Consider the following 16570-nt stretch of genomic DNA (forward strand, 5'->3'; position numbering starts at 1 on the left):
TTTCGATGCTATAGGCAGAGTCATCACATTCAATATTTTAATTGCCTTGGACCCGCATTTCGTAGCAAATAGATGCGCACTTTCATATAGTTTCCTGTCACTAGGTCGTATCGGACAGATGTAATATTTTGTATTTTTAGCAACCCCACAAATATTAAGATGTACATCTCTTTATCCGTTAGACCAATGTGTGCACTGAGCGTGAGAAACATGCAATTTTTTTAATTTTCATATCTGTCTGACATTTATTTCCTGCATCAAGAGATACGTGTGACACCATTGGCAGCTGAAGCGCTTGAAAAGGACAGCCGCCAGCAGGCAAAAAGTGCAACATGGCAGCAGGAACGCCGGCTTCGTGTCACATCCTCCAAGTTTGGTGCGGTCCTGAATAAGAAGGAGTGGACTGTTAAGGGCCTGCAGAACCTCACAGCTGCCAGAGACCTTTCTAGAGTTACTGCAGTCAAGTTAGTATTTTCTTTTTATCCTTGTAAACGCGTGAACAAATTATATATGCCACAGAGTGGCATTAGCGTATCCAAAAATTGTGCTAAACATTGTAGGGTCACTAACATTGCACTAGGTTTATTTCTGTTACATTTTTTCAGTTACGGCATCAAGATGGAGTCGCTAGCTGCTCAACGCTACGAGGATGCTCTACGCCGTCTGGGCCACGCTTCTACAGTTAGCACCTGTGGATTGCTGGTTAACCCAGCCTTTCCTTGGTTGGGTGCGTCACCCGACAGGATTGTGTACGACCCCACAGAACAATCCTATGGTGTAGTGGAGATCAAGTGTCCCTACTCTTTACGTGAATACAAGGCGTCTGCCCTTCTAAACACTGATTTCTGTTGCATAATTAGGGATGGTGTACCAGAGCTTAAGAGGGACCACCAGTATTATCATCAACTGCTTGGGCAGATGGGTGTATCACAGTTGCGCTGGGGTGACTTTGTGGTCTATGGAGGAGATCTTATTTTGATCGAAAGAATAAGATTTAATGAGAATGAATGGAAAAGTGCCAGAGAGGTCCTTGACAACTTTTACTTTGACACACTGCTGCCATACCTGTTGAGCACTGTAATCTGATGTGATACACAAAACAATGCAAAAATGGCATGTCAAAAAGACAAGTAGGGCTGCAAACATTTTATTGCACACAAGAGGAGGGCAGCACCACGAGGTAGTGAGGATTGACATATGACTAGCAAATAAGCGTCTTTAAGGAACACTGTGGATTAGATCAGTTTGTATCTTCTTTTAGAAGTGATGGCTGGAAGTTTGTAAGGAAGGCACACACGGCCCACATCTGATTCGCTAAGGGTACAAGGGAGATTGGAATCGACCGGTCAAAAATGTGATATCCCTTGATTTTCTTGATCTTCCTCTCCACATGTATCCTGATTGCTGCAATTTCTTGAGTCTCCTCCACTTCGGCGGGAGCAAATTGCCCATGCATGAGGAAGGGTGGAATGTTCAGCATAACTTTCTTGCTTTGTAGCAGGTCTTTTATTTTAAATCCTTTGTCAGCCATGACTGAGTCACCTGTGTCAAACTTCAGGTCTAAAGAGCCACTCTTCTCCACACACTCTCTGTCAGACGTACACCCAGTAAATAGTTCCGAAACAAAAGTCAGTACTCCATGAGGGGATATGCCTATGAGTGCTTTGAACGTATGGGTAGACTTGTACGAGGAATAGACTTGTGATTGCGTCACGAAAGATGTTGGCACATCACATCTAATCTCAGTGGCATCCAAGATGACACATGTTGATGGATATTTTTTCTTGAAAGCAGATGGCATGGCAGCATCAATAGCTTGCCGTGATATCCATGTTGTCGTTTCTGTTACCTGCAAATAGATACAGTCAAGCACTGCGGAAAAAATTCTTGACACTGTGCTGATGGAGACGTTGAACAAGTGACCGATGTGTCTGTGAAATAAGCCAACTCGAAGTTTAACAAGCACAATAAAGAGCTCGTTCTCCATACCAATCTTGTGTCGCCGACCACTATACTCAACATTTCGTAGCCCGCTCCTCGTACGCTTGCGTGCAATGTTTTCACCATTTTCCCCAAAATCGAGGAGATGCATGAGAGCAGAGAAGTGCTTGTAGCTGGGCAGTCCAGTGTAAAATTCAATGTCATCATTGTTCTCCTTGAATCTTTGAATTCCAAATGGAGGCAATTCTTCCAGCTTCTCAATATTTTTCTGTGCAGTGACAAGCTCTGTGCGAAGCAGCTTTAATTCATTATTTTGTGCCGTTATTTGCAGCTTCAGGCGCTGATTTTCTGCTTCGGTTGCTTTGCTTACAGCGAGTTTATTTTCTAGGACAGCAACAGTTTTTCTTAAAGAGCTTACTTGCAGCTTCAGGTGATGATTTTCAGCCTCTGTATCTGCTCCGCTTGCTTTGCTTGCAGCCAGCTCCTGCTCTAGGGCAGAAATATTTTCTCTGCATGCACAATACTTCCAGAGGCTGGTTCTTCTGGTGACTGTTGCAGTTTGTCAGGAAGCAAAGTGGAGCCCGTATCTTCAACATTGAAGACGTCAGTGCCTTCACTGAAAGTATTTTTGTTGCATCCATCTGGTGAGTTTTCCTTGTCATCTGCTCAGTTATCGATACGGGTGTCCACCTTTTGTCCTGTAGTGGAAAGCCCTTGAACATTATCATTACACTTCCTTTTTGATAATGCAACTTCCTGAAGTGGTGCCCGTTGAGCTGGTGGTTTCATCGATGGCTTTGGCTGCTTGAATAAAAATATGGATGGCACAGCAGACTGGTGTAAATGTCGGTAACCATTAGCAACAAAGTCACTCTCAAGAAAGTGGAGAGAGCACACCCTGGTGGCCTTCGAAACTGTGAAGAGTGGGCCTTCATCTCGCCTGATGGCTACAATCCACTTTTTGTATATGTCCTGGTCTCTTGGGAATCTGTGGTATGACACCTGTGAATAAAAGTCAATATTCAGAACGCTTTCTGTCTTGATTGGGTCATATCTCAACAATGCTCTCTTAAAACAAAGAATTGGCAATGCTATGCAAGACAGTTAAGGTTTCGGACACTCGACAAATCTGCGCAACCGAGGTCTACGCACATGGCTGCACCGTTACAAATTTATCGATTTCAGGTGCTTATATGCGTAGGGCTTTACGACAACAGACCAGAATCTGTCTTTTTTTTTCGATGAAGGCAGGTAAAGTAACTTTATAGCGAAATAAAACGCGAAATGACGTTTTGACATGCATACAGGGCTCGACTAAAAGTGTGTGTACATAGTAATGCAGCTGTCAGGCGAAATGCACGGCTATGTCTGACATCGACGGTCCACACACTTAGTTGTCTTGCTTGACCATATCACATGACACAAGTACTGCCTGCGAACATCGCGAACCGGATGTGTTTCGCTACCAACCTAAACGGCGAAGACGGTGTTTCGACATAAAGATTCGCAGAGCTGTGCCAAACCACAAATGGCCTCCGCCCTTAAAGAATGGCATGCACGCACAGCACGGTCTCAAAACGTTCCTTCTACAGTGTAACACAACGATATAACCCGTTTCTTAGGGAGACAAGTGGTCAAAACCGTGTGACGGCGTCCGGTAAACATCGTGCCGCATCCCACAAACCGCAAATGGTTTCAGGTTTTTAAAGGCATTTATCTATTAATTTCATCGCTAAACCGTACCGAGATCACTTATAGATGAATCAAGCTACATGTCTAGCGATAAAAATAAGTCAAAACATGCTTAATTACATAAACAAGCCACTGCCTGACAAGCACACGACGGAGGTGCGACGCAGCAAGAATGGACTTACTTTTTGTCCAGACTTGTCAAAGCCACCAAACTGCGTGCACAGTGGCACACAGCAGTTAACTGGCATGGCTCCAGGTTAGAGTCGCCCTACAACAGCACGAAAAGGGATGAGTTCGCCACAAACGTCGATTCAGTACGCCAAGCCGGTATCAAGCGCGTACCGAACGGGCGAAACGCACATGACTATTCATGCACAATGGCGGCCGCTGACTGCTTCCTGTACGCAAGTACAGATGGCGCTGCAACGAATTTTGTTTTGCAACTCGTCTATAAAGACCTGACGTAAAGGCCCAAATGGATCATAAAAACAAAATGGATAATGGTTCCTTGTAGCATACGGCATCTGGAGAATTTATCGAGTCATTTATTACCGCGACTCTGCTCGCTTCATCCCCAGTGAACGCAACTGAAGCGCGTTCTCAACGATGTTCTTGAAAAACGGCGCCCTTTCTGTCTACAAAATTTCTGCTTTATGTAAAACTAGAGCGCGGCCAAGAGTTTCGGTCGTTCTGGCCCGAACAAGTGCCAGAGGCGCTTGTTGCTCTTGCACCCTTGATTCTTCTTTCTTTTCCTGGGCATGCACAAGTTTCCACAATAAAGAATTTGCGTTTTGAAGCCGTTGCCTGCTACGCTTACTACCCACCGACCCGGTCCCCTTTGTGGGGCAACGCCACGTGACCCTGCGTTTCAGCATTCACTAAGCACCAATACTCAAAAACAAGACTTCAAACTCAACATTTTATTGAAGTACTTCCAGAATAATTTTCGGAAGAAAAAAAGAACAGTTCAAATCACAGCATTTGCAACTAAACGTCTTATGTGCCACCAGCTCACGATGTCTAAAACGTAGTCTATGTTCAGGAGTTCTACTCGTGCAGAAGATTGAAACATGGCAAACACATAAATGGCCTTCCCGCGCAATTTGCGCGAAATATAACAACTTTCTTCGCCATTACCCTTGCCTGCTCTGGACTTCTGCGAGCTCTCAGCGATGCGTAGCATCCAGTACATCTCCTTCGGACAGACCGTGCAGGTCCATCAGCCTTTTCCAGCGTATGGACACGCTTTGTTCCAAGTGTCCTTTCGGTCTCATTCTGAGCTGTGGCGAAGAGTGCGCATGCCAACTCCTCACTGAATTCGATGATTGTCGACGTTTTACCGTCCACCATTGAACGGACAACCCATGCGTTCACAATTGCAGTTCCAACGATGAGCTCCACCGCAGCTTTCCTATAACACTTGAGCCCTTTCCGTAGGCAGGGGTAGTAGGACGTCATTTGGTCACTGTAGTCTACGCCCTTTTTCGCCACGTTGTAGTCGAGGACTGTGCGCGGTTCCATGATCGGCTCGCCATTTCTCTTTTTTTTTTCGGTATCAACAATGCTGGCATCATGCTCAGCAACCGTTGTCATCATGAGAACGGGCCGTTTATCCGACCACTTCAGCACCTTTACGCCGTTGTGGGATTCAAGACTGACGACTTCCCCTTTTTTTACTATAGCTTGTGTAAGTTCTTTCGGAAGCCCCTTTCGGTTCGGTCGGAGAGTGCCACATAAAAATGTATCATCTTTCAACATGCGTGACACAAGCGGCATGCTCGCGTAGAAGTTGTCGACGAAAAGTGTGCGACCACAGCCGGTGAAGCCAGCCATAAAATGTACTACTACTTCTTCGGCATGACCCATGCCCGCTATGGCGCCAGATTTTCTGGCATACATTTGCACTTTCAATATATAGCCCTCCTTCGTGCAGGCCTTGTATAGCTTGACTCCATACTTGTGGGCTTTACCAAGGATGTATTGCCTAAAGGCGAGGCGTCCACGCCGCGGAATCATCGTTTCGTCAATGACAATTTCTTTTCCTGGCTCCAACACTGAGCAGAAATTGCGATTCATTTTTTCCATCAAGGGTCGAATACGATAGAGACGATCCTGCTGTGCGCTCGGTTCCTCGTTATCTGTGAAATGCCAGAACCTTAGTAGCAGCAGAAACCGGTCGCGGGCCATGTTCTGGCGAATGCAGTTTACGCCGTACAGATCGCTTCTTGCCCAGTAGTGCTGCAGATTGGGAAGCCTTACTAGACCATTGCAGATCAGTACACCAACGAACACTTTCACTTCTTGCATGTTTGTCTCAGTCTATTTCTTCATGCGCGATTTCTCTTGTAGCACGTTCGAGTCTATGTACTGCTTCCCATACCTGTTTGTCTCATGAACCATCATGTCCCAAATGTCATCAGTCAAAGAGAAAACAAGCTGAGAGCATCGTTGCTAGTCGGGAGGCTGATTAGCACAGGAGGGCTCGAATACGACATCACTCTAACTCTAGTCATCATCGCATTCCAGCTTTCGGCAGGTAATGCTGAACATCACCATTTTCCGAATCCTCAGATACCGCTCCACCGTAAACGCTTGACTCACTATCCCACAGTTCAGAAGAACTTTCCAATAACTCTTCGAGGCTGTCATCGTCGTTGCTTGAACACTCAACGTTCGCTGGAGCAGAAGTTGTGCCGCACGAAGTGGATGGCAACGTATTTGGACTGCCGTGTGTCCCAGCGGATCCGCTTCGACCGCAGAGTCTTTTCTTCTGGTTTTCTGTTTTTCTGTACCTCCGTCGAATTTTTGAGTCCATCACGATTTTTGAATGCTCGTAAAAAATGGAAAGCACAAGGAAGAGGTCCATGAGGCTTGGCACTGAGAGTGAGCCAAGTTATTGCGAATAGGACAGACTAATTCTTCAGCTGAGCTCTTGCACACATTGCGAGCGCTTTCCAAAAGTATGGTGCACATGTGGAAAGCGGTCGAACAAAAGTGCTGGAGCGGGTAGCTGGAACATCTTCTGCGCCGTTTCCCGGCGCACCTTGGTTCACTTGATGGCATTCCTGTCAATCCAAATGAATCAGCCAACAGCGTCGCCCGCGACCTTACAGACCAGGCCGCTTTTACATATGGTTTTGATTCTGTTGGATTGGAGAAATTATAGAGAGATACGCTCATTACATACAATGAAATTACAAAGCATTACTACATGGGAAGGAGGGAGTTTCCACCCCCTCACTATAGGCTAAACAGAGCACAAGCAGTTACACTTAGGCAATTGCAAACAGAGTCTTATAATTCACCTGCACAAATAAAGGAATGGTATGACATTGCAGACATGAATATTATATGCAAAGCATGCAAAAGGGAGATATGCACGCTTGAACATCTGCTCTGGGACTGTGGGTCGCTCGGCCCTGGCATTTCCCGGAATCGGTTTTTAGGAAGGATCAGATCTCCAGATCATATCCCTCAAGTCCTGGCTGTCCAGTACACCCGTGATAGGGCTAGGAGGCTTGACCTCCTGGTTCCAACATTGGACTAGCCAGGCAGGTGGCAACACCTTGTACAGGACAAGAATAAAGTTTTTTCCTCCTCCTCCTGATAACCGTCAGCTTTGTCATCAGACGCATTGCAAGTGCCAATGTCAGTAAATACAGGCGCGCTTTATATCTCCACCGCCATCTGTGATATGATAGTGGAAACGCATTTTCATGCATTTGTGGAACCATATCGTCGCCGCACTGCAAGAAATGCCTTGTTTGCGCCAGCACGGCTTGACTGCGTTGCGTGACCCACCGGTGGGCCACGACGCAGTGAACGTGTTAAACAGTTGCAAGCATGATAATTCACTCATATTTCGTATTTGTTGATTCCAAATGTTCTTGCTGTTCAGTTTGGTTTACCGTAGAGCATTTATTTTTGCAGTGGTGAAGCGGTGCATCATGTTCGTGCAGAAAAATAATGCATCAGTTCTAATAGCTTCATGACTTTCATGCATTTGCTTCTGGAACCAGCAGTGTGATCTCTTCCAGTGTATAAATGAACGCACAAATGTTTTCATTTGTGATCTAAATAATACTTAAGCTGTTTGCATACATTGTATAGTTAGGCAGACATAAATTTATGGACAATAGCAATATTTATTTAATGTGCTGCTTAAGCACCCTAGAACAGACAGGGTACATTTGCATGTGTTCTTTAGCCGCAAACCATTACAGTATATATGTCACACCTTTTTGCATTTCATATTGCAAGATTGTGCTTTTTCAATTTCTGATTCAGTCAGAATTTCTGTTTCAGACATGCAGTAATGAGGATGGCACCAGTATAAAACAACACACTCCACACACTAAACAGAAGCTGCTGCCTGCTACAACAAGGCCATTGTGTGGCCATTGGCTGCTACTACAAGGTAAACAACATGTGGTTCAGAAATAAATACGCCTGATATATGCTGTATTGGCTTGCTAGTCTTGAGATACATGTCATTTGTTTGCAGCAGAAATGAATGTTTGTTCATGTTTATGGTTCAGTATCTAGGAATTCTATTTCTTTCCTTGATAGGGATCAAGAAGGTGAGCTAACTTAGTTACCACACCTTTTAGCAATGTGGAATGCCTTGATGACTTCTATTTCTGTTTTTGAATTTGCCTTCAAAAGGAATTTATTCTGTTCCAGATAAGGCAGGCAGCTTTTGCTGTCGCAGCTCCTGCACTGCAAGAGGAGATTCTCAAGGAAAGAATTAGAGTCTTAGATGGGCACATTAAGACTCTCCAGCACTCTTAATGCATACACGGCCTTGATATTTTCGTCACTGCCTCGTGGACCAATTATTTGCAATCGCTCCTTGTTTTGCTATTTTGAAGTACTTTATATATTCTCTGCTTTCACGAAATAAAACCAGTTGGAAGCCTGTGCTTTGTGTTCGTCTATGTTTCAGTACATGTCCCGTCTTTCTCGCCGAGTATAAAATTTTGCCTAACCAGCTGTATAGCTTGTGTATATAAGTAATTAATATTAGGATGACTGCAGCACAGCAATGGTCTAGTGGCATAGTGTCAACATAGTATAGAGATGATACTAAGTTAAAAATCTGGAGATGCCATAAATTGTGCAATCAACCCTTATCCCTCGGTTTCCCACAGCTGCAGAGCACTTGACCACTGCAGCAGTCAGGCATGCTGTATATTGTGGAGTGCCAGGAATTGCGAGATCGAGACAGGCTGCCACTAGAATTTCCTTGGGCCAGGTGATAACTCAAATCCATCCAAATATTTCTATATTTCACTATATAAACCTTTCTAGAATGAGGAACTTTTCAAGGGTGAAGTTGTTTCACACAAAAGAAAACTATTACTAAATAGTGACCAGTTTCTTTTGTAAGCCAGATTGTATTTATTTGACATTGCTTACTGATTCTTACTTATTCTCGCTGTCCGATACAAGCATGTGCACTCACATATGTTTTCAAACAAAACTATTGTGTGGAGCCATGTTTCTGGTGGAATAAAACTGGTCCCAATACAGAGCCTTGTGGCACACTGGATCTTACTAGTGATCACGGAGAAGAAAGTTCATTAGTAGTTACAAATTGGTACCGGTTAGTTAAAAATTTACTAATCCAATTCTTAGTCCTGTCAATTCGAAGTTTACTGTCGTTTGTGTATCGGACCAAGCCGATGTGCCCTGGCGCTTCACCTAGTGGTGGCCTTTGAAAATAGCAGTGTGGCACCAGTGGTTGCATCAGGATCTAGGCTCATGATGATAGACACCAACGTGCACAGGGCAAGGAGTTTGGTGGTCTGGTACTCGTCACAGTTGTGGAAAAAATAATAGTTTTTGCGAGTCCTAGCCCCTACCTAGGGTACCAGTCTTTGCACTGCGTGTGCATATATATATATATTGTGGGAGATATGGAGGTGCTCCTCCGTACTCTTGGGACAAAGGAACGACAACACAGTAGTGCAAACAGTCACAAGGGCATTTATTGCACCTTTCATAGATCAATGCCTGCTAGCCGAGTTGCTATCCCCAAAACATGCACATGGGCGCGCGTCAAATCTAGAAGTCCGACTCACCGCGACCCCTCATAGCGAGCGAATATGTTCGCCCCATGCTGGATCCCAACGCCTGGTCGTTCGCGTGTACGGTCACGCGAATTGGTGGCACGTTCCAAGGCGGCCACGCGAGACGGTCTCGCAGAAGCATGGATTGGCGCGCGCGCTTGCCCGTCCGCCGCTCAAGAGCAAGCGCCTTTCTTTCCCGCGCCTAAGTAACCCCGCCGCAGCACAACACTAGCGCCATCTCTCGCTGCGCTTCAACCACTCCGACTGCCGCGGGCGCCAGGCCACGCGGCGGGCGAAGCCGCCCTGCAGGAGACGAGCTATGCGGGAAAACTAGATCTCAGGGGTGGCGTGAGAGTCACGCATCCCCACATCCCCCCAACCTTAAATCACTACATATTACGGCGAAACATTTCACACAGTCGAACATCAACACGTGCTTCGCGAACAAGGTGGTGTATACATGCAACAGTGGCCGCGCCGGGGAAATGTCCACACGCTGTCCATAACATGCGAGCCGACTGTCCTTGGGGTACACCGCTGGCGTCCGCCGGTCACAGCAGCAGCTTTGCGGACTCGACGGCACGATTCCAGGCCAGGACTCCGGAAACGACGACGCAGTAGTCGGAACCTGCAAGCGTCAATCGCGCCGACGCGCCCTGCTGGCGAGAGCCGCAGTAGCTGTCGGTGACCGCCGGCTCCTTTGTCCGCCGCCGAGGGTTGTGAGCTGGATACAGGAGGCCGCCGAAGTCGCTGCGCCGAACCGGCCACAGCATCACCATCGCGCGGGGTGGCTCGATCGTAGTCCGGAGCAGCAGCGCAGACGATGTGCAGCTGACAGCAAGCCAGGGGTGACTCCATTCACGCTGCGTACACTTAACACACTCGGCAAACACTAAAGTAGTGCAAGGGAGAGGAATTCTGCATGCGCATCGCCCACGTGGTACGATGTTCAACTCGGCTAGCAAAAGATTGGGCGGCTACTCAGTTGCTAAGTTCACGTGAACGAAGCTCGCTTCCTTGAGTCGAACGAGTAATTTCAATTCGTGCGAGGCTAAATAGAATGAAGGAAGCAAATTGCAACGCCTCAACGCCACGGTCCACCAGGTTGTGTCCCTCCACGTGCGACAGGCAGCTTCGTAAAGCCTTAGGCCTAAAGCTTCGCTACTCTGACAACAACCGGCATCCAAAAACAACACCCAAAATGGGCGCAAAACAGGCAGCCGCGAGGAGACGTCAGCTCTGTTAGATGGTCCTGCTCCGCTCGGTGCACACAGCATCCGAGTTGACGGCGCCCACCGTCCCAGACGGTGTCGGAGCGCCCGGTGCCAGGCCGAAATACCAGTCAGCCCGTAGTGGCACCATTGGCCCGCGGCCACCCGGCTCCCAGAGCCGCGACTTCATCAGAGTCAAAGAGATAGGAGAAGCTATTTACATCAGAAATTCGGACCACCCACGAGGCTTCCGTACTCACTCGCTTCAGGCTTGCCACTGCTCCGCGGGCGCTCAGCCTCGCTCTCCCAGGATGCAGACCACGTGGCTCTCGTACCAACGAATGCCATTAAAGAAAAACACTTGCGAAAAGGCTTAGCATGTTGACATGTTCAAACACACTACAGCCACCGCCACCTCGCTCAAGAAAGCACGCCGCCGACGCTAGCGATCAAAATCCGCGCAAGGCCTACGCTTCGGTTCAAACAAAGGTCTTGAACGAAGCAACACTTAAAAATATCGTCCGATGCCCCAAGAGGTCCACGTTGGGCAGCCAGATGTGGGAGATATGGGGTTCTCCTCCGTACTCTTGGGACAAAGGAACGACAACACAGTAGTACAAACAATCACAAGGGCATTTATTGCACCTTTCATAGATCAATGCCTGCTAGCCGAGTTGCTATCCACAAAACATGCCGATGGGCGCGCGACAAATCTAGAAGTCCGACTCACCGCGACCGCATTGCGAGCGAATATGTTCGCCCCATGCTGGATCCCAACGCCTGGTCATTCGCGTGTACGGTCACGCGGACGGTGGCGCGTTCCAAGGCGGCCACGCGAGGCGGTCTCGCAGAAGCATGGATTGGCGCGCGCGCGCGGGACGCAACGCGGTTCGCCGACCCGCCGGGAAAGCGGCAGCGCCTTGTCTTCCGGCGCCCAAGTAACCTCGCCGCAGCGCAACACTAGCGCCATCTCTCGCACTGCGCTTCAACCACTCCGACTACCGCGGGCGCCAGGCCACGCGACGGGCGAAGCCGCCCTGCAGGAGACGAGCTATGCGGGAAAACTAGATCTCAGGGGAGGCGTGAGAGTCACGCATCCCCACAATATATATATATATATATATATATATATATATATATATATATATAGGTTGTGCAGGATGGCTCGTTGGCAGCACGTGATCATGTGGCATCTGACAGGCCTTTGATGCGTTTCGCCCTGGTAGTGCGGTCGTTTGTGGTTCTAGAGATGCGCTGGCATTGCCCAAGAACAGGATGTATGGGCATGGTGCAGAATTGCAGAGTGGGGGCGCTCCATTCTATTCCCACTCCATTCCTTCAGAGTTGTGGTTTGTGTGATTCCAGTCCTTTTACCTCGTCGGAATTCTCAGTTGGACCATTCTCACTCTTTGAGTGGTCGAACTAATCTACTCTAATCCTCCAATTACAGTAAATAAAACGCTTCCTGTATAATTACTTATTACTTGCGCCCCGATGCAGCGATAGCGTAGAGGTAGAGCATCTGCCTCACGTGCAAAATACTGAGGTTCAAATCCCGGTGCCACGCAATTTTCCACCAGATAAAAAAATCCACATGTTGATACAGTTGTATAAACAGGCCTGGTGGCCTGACCCCGGTGACCAGAACCGGTAATGCACTCCCTCACCAGAGCAGGAATGGCCACCTTGGTGCAGTACTTGGCCACAACCTCCTATATGAATAGAACAATCGAACCCGGGCCCTCAGTCCCCAGCAGCTTCGAAGCAACTGACCACGGCGGCGGTCAGACCTGTGACGGAGCAGAGGGTGCTAAGAATCGCTGGATCCGGACAGGCCACCATTGGAATCTGAACCTGGCAATGTTTAACGCTAGAACATTATCTAGTGAGGCGAGTCTAGCAGTGCTATTGGAGGAATTAGCGGGCATTAAATGGGATATAATAGAGCTCAGTGAGGTTGCGAGGACAAATGAAGCATATACAGTGCTAAAAAGCGGGCACATACTGTGCCACTGGGGCTTAGCGGAGAGACGAGAACTAGGAGTTGGATTCCTGATTAATAAGGATATAGCTGGTAACATACAGGAATTGTATAACATTAACGAGAGGGTGGCAGGTCTTGTTGTGAAACTTAATAAGAGGTACAAATTGAAGGCCGTACAGGTCTAGCCGCTTACATCCAGTCATGATGACCAGCAAGTCTAAAGCTTCTATGAAGACGCTGAATCGGCGATGGGTAAAGTCAAAACAAAATACACTATACTGATGGGCGACTTCAATACCAGGTAGGCCAGAAGCAGGACTGGAGAAAAGTCAGTGGGGGAATATGGCATAGGTTCTAGGAATAGTAGGGGAAAGTTATTTGTAGAGTTTGCAGAACGGAATAGTTTGTGGACAATGAATACCTTCTTCCACAAGCGGTATAACCGAAAATGGACATGGAGGAGCCCAAATGGCGAGACTAGAAATGAAATAGACCTCATACCCTGCGCTAACCCTGGCATCATACAAGATGTGGACGTGCTCGGCAAGGTGCGCTACAGTGACCATAGAATGGCAAGATCTCGAATTAGCCTAGACTTGAGGAGGGAACGGAAAAACTGGTACATAAGAAGCCGATCAATGAGTTAGCGGTAAGAGGGAAAATAGAGGAATTTCGGATCAAGCTACAGAAGAGGTATTTGGCTTTAACTCAGGAAGAGACCCTTAGTGTTGAAGCAATGTACGAAAATCTTATGGGCATCATTAAGGAGTGTACAATAGAAGTCGATTGTAACTTCATTAGACAGGATACCGGTAAGTTACCGCAGGAGACGAAAGATCTAATTAAGAAACCAACCCTTATACATAGCTTTCATTGATTACGAGAAAGCATTTGATTTAGTCAAAACCACAGCAGTCATTATGGAATCGGGGTGTAGACAAGCCATATGTAAAAATACTGAAAGATATCTACAGCGGCTCCACAGCCACCATAGTCCTCCATAAAGAAAGCAACAAATTCCAATAAAGAAGGGCGTCAGGCAGGAAGACACAAACTCTCCAATGCTATTCACAGCGTGTTTACAGGAGGTATTCAGAGATCTGGATTGGGAAGAATTGGGGATAAGGGTTAATGGAGAATACCTTAGTAACTTGCAAGTCACTGATGATATTGCCTTGCTTAGTAACTCAGAGGACCAATTGCAATGCATGCTCACTGACCTGGAGAGGCAAAGCAGAATGGGTGGGTCTGAAAATTAGTCTGCAGAAAACTAAAATAATGTTTAACAGTCTCGGAAGAGAACAGCAGTTTGCGATAGGTAGCGAGGCACTGGAAGTGGTAAGGGAATACATCTACTTAGGGCAGGTAGTGACCGCGGATCCGGATCATGAGACTGAAATAATCGGAAGAATAAGAATGGGCTGGGGTGTGTTTGGCAGGCATTCTCAGATCATGAACAGCAGGCTGCCATTATCCCTCAAGAGGAAAGTGTGTAACAGCTGTGTCTTACCAGTACTCACGTACGGGGCAGAAACCTGGAGGCTTACGAAACGGGTTCTACTTAAATTGTAGATAGTGCAACAAGCTATGGAAAGAAGAATGATGGGTGTAACATTAAGGGATAAGAAAAGGGCAGATTGGGTGAGGGAACAAACCAAGAGAGGGGAAGAGGTACATTCCAAGAGAGGGGAAGCGTAGCAGGGGGCGGCAGAAAGTTAGGTGGATGGATGAGATTAAGAAGTTTGCAGGGACAACGTGGCCACAATTAGCACATGACCAGGGTAGTTGCTGTTTATGCAAGCATTTTGCAAATGCAGCTCGAATTTAGGCACCCTTTCTTATGTCTAAAAAAACAGCAATAAACATACAGAATTATTTTTAACTTCTACTACGCTTATCATATACGCTCCTGACAGTGGAGTTTCCCGGCGACGGCCGCGCCACCTGTAGCGTCGAAAGCGCAACTCTGGTACTGATCAAACTTCAGTCGACGGCGTAGTGGCGCACGTATTGTTGTTATGACCGCGTGTGATTCGAAACTTCTGAACCACGTGCGCCAGCGTCCTACGAGTAAACGTTCCCATACCGCTTTTTTACGATGGCAAATGTGCAAGACATCGAAAACAACCCAGGAAGAAAAGCGTGGGGATGGCGGTACTGCTGCGTCAAAGGCTGTAACGGCCGTGCAGGACCGCCTTCTCTCCGACTCTACAGATTTTCTGGCCGGCCGTGGTTTTGTGCTCGCGCTTCCTTCCTGGAGGATCGCACTAGAAAGTATTGTAGTCAGTAGACTGAAGGTTTTGGTCAAGAAAGAATCTTGCCGCGCAGCCGGCTTACATATTTTAGCAAATTCTCCATATCTTTTAGAGCTATTTATTTTCCTGTATACGAGGCGTACTGCGTGGTGGCGGCAGGTGTTCTGGCTTGCATGAGTCGCTCAGCACTTCACGCTGTGTTGCCGGATACGGTCACCCGAGTCTTGGCGGCCGGAGCGGCCCAAGCTTCGTCGTGCCGGTACCTCGGCAGTTGTAAACAAAGTACTGCGGTTGCTTGTCAGAACATAGCAGTCTGATAAAATTTTTGTGCAAGTTGTTTAAAAGAGCCTTTTAGTAATTCTAAAAGATATGGCGCCTATCATCCCTGGCCAATGAGGCTTTGCAAGCGTGTCAAAACAACACCACGGAAGGACACGTTTTGTCTACGGTACGGGTCTACGGCAACCCAAATGGTTGGATAAGAACACCTATGGTTTAGTTTGTAGCAATTGCTACGAACGGGTGGACATCCGATTTTCCCTTCTTTAATTACTTCTCTCCACCTTGCGGGTTTCTGCGGAACTATTACGTCAAATTCTTGCCTTTGCTTCGTGTTGTCCACAAATTCGACTTAGCCCTGCCATCTGCTAGCCGCCTGGTTAGTTCATGTGGTAGAGCGGCTGCCCCGGAAAGGCGGTGGTCGCGGGTTCGAGTCCCTGACCAGGACGAATTTTTCTTCAACTTTGAGGCTTTTCTTTCGAGGAACCTGTTTGGGTTTCCTTTGTAGCAATTGCTACGAACAGGTGGATGTCTGATTTTCCCTTCTTTACCTACGCATAACGCTTAATAAGCTCTGCAATGCCTGCACACTCAATTGAGCTGCTTGATCAAAGCATAATATGATATTTGAGTGTACTCAGGCTAGAGATACGCTGAAGTTGTGTTTGCCTTGGTGGAAGTGACACTTCTCATGATTCAGTTCTTATGATATGACTAATAAAAAAATCGGTGCCCTCGGTTAACTTCCTTTCTTCTCGTTTACTTCGCCAGCACAGTCACAACGGCGGTTTCTTTCACGCTGCGAACGTGCCCGGCAGCATAGAGGTTTTCCCCTTTATGACGAATGGCAGGGCGTATCTGATCGTCTAAAATTAAGATTGGTCTGAAACCACACAGCAAAACTTGCGCCATTTAAATCGTTTCAAAACAAGCATGAACAAGCGATCACGTTGGCAGATCCGCGTGAGCAGCGTTAGTAGCGTGGTCCGTCAGTGTCAGTTTTGACGGAAGGTGCCGCAAGAGGCGCTGACGATCGCTGCTCGGACGCACCGCATGGGCAGTGTCAGGAGCGTATAGCTCAGTGTTAACATACAGTAATTACAGGTGAGGTTACAGAAAGCAGTAATAATTGACAGT

General features: G+C 47.3%; 1 protein-coding gene across 1 annotated transcript; it reads right to left on the reverse strand.

The window, feature by feature from the left end:
• Positions 1 to 864: 864 nt before the first annotated feature.
• On the reverse strand, positions 865 to 3239 carry LOC140213267 (uncharacterized). The gene has a single exon (XM_072284398.1). The coding sequence runs from the start codon at positions 2090 to 2092 to the stop codon at positions 1241 to 1243; it is 852 nt and encodes a 283-aa protein (XP_072140499.1). The 5' UTR covers positions 2093 to 3239; the 3' UTR covers positions 865 to 1240.
• Between the last annotated feature and the right edge of the window lie 13331 nt (positions 3240 to 16570).

Source organism: Dermacentor andersoni, chromosome 9 (assembly GCF_023375885.2).
Source record: "Dermacentor andersoni chromosome 9, qqDerAnde1_hic_scaffold, whole genome shotgun sequence".
In the NCBI taxonomy this organism is placed as follows: domain Eukaryota; kingdom Metazoa; phylum Arthropoda; class Arachnida; order Ixodida; family Ixodidae; genus Dermacentor; species Dermacentor andersoni.

Bases quoted from the DNA above. Each gene is read 5' to 3' on its own strand.
- LOC140213267 (XM_072284398.1), bottom strand. From the start codon at position 2,092: ATGCATCTCCTCGATTTTGGGGAAAATGGTGAAAACATTGCACGCAAG.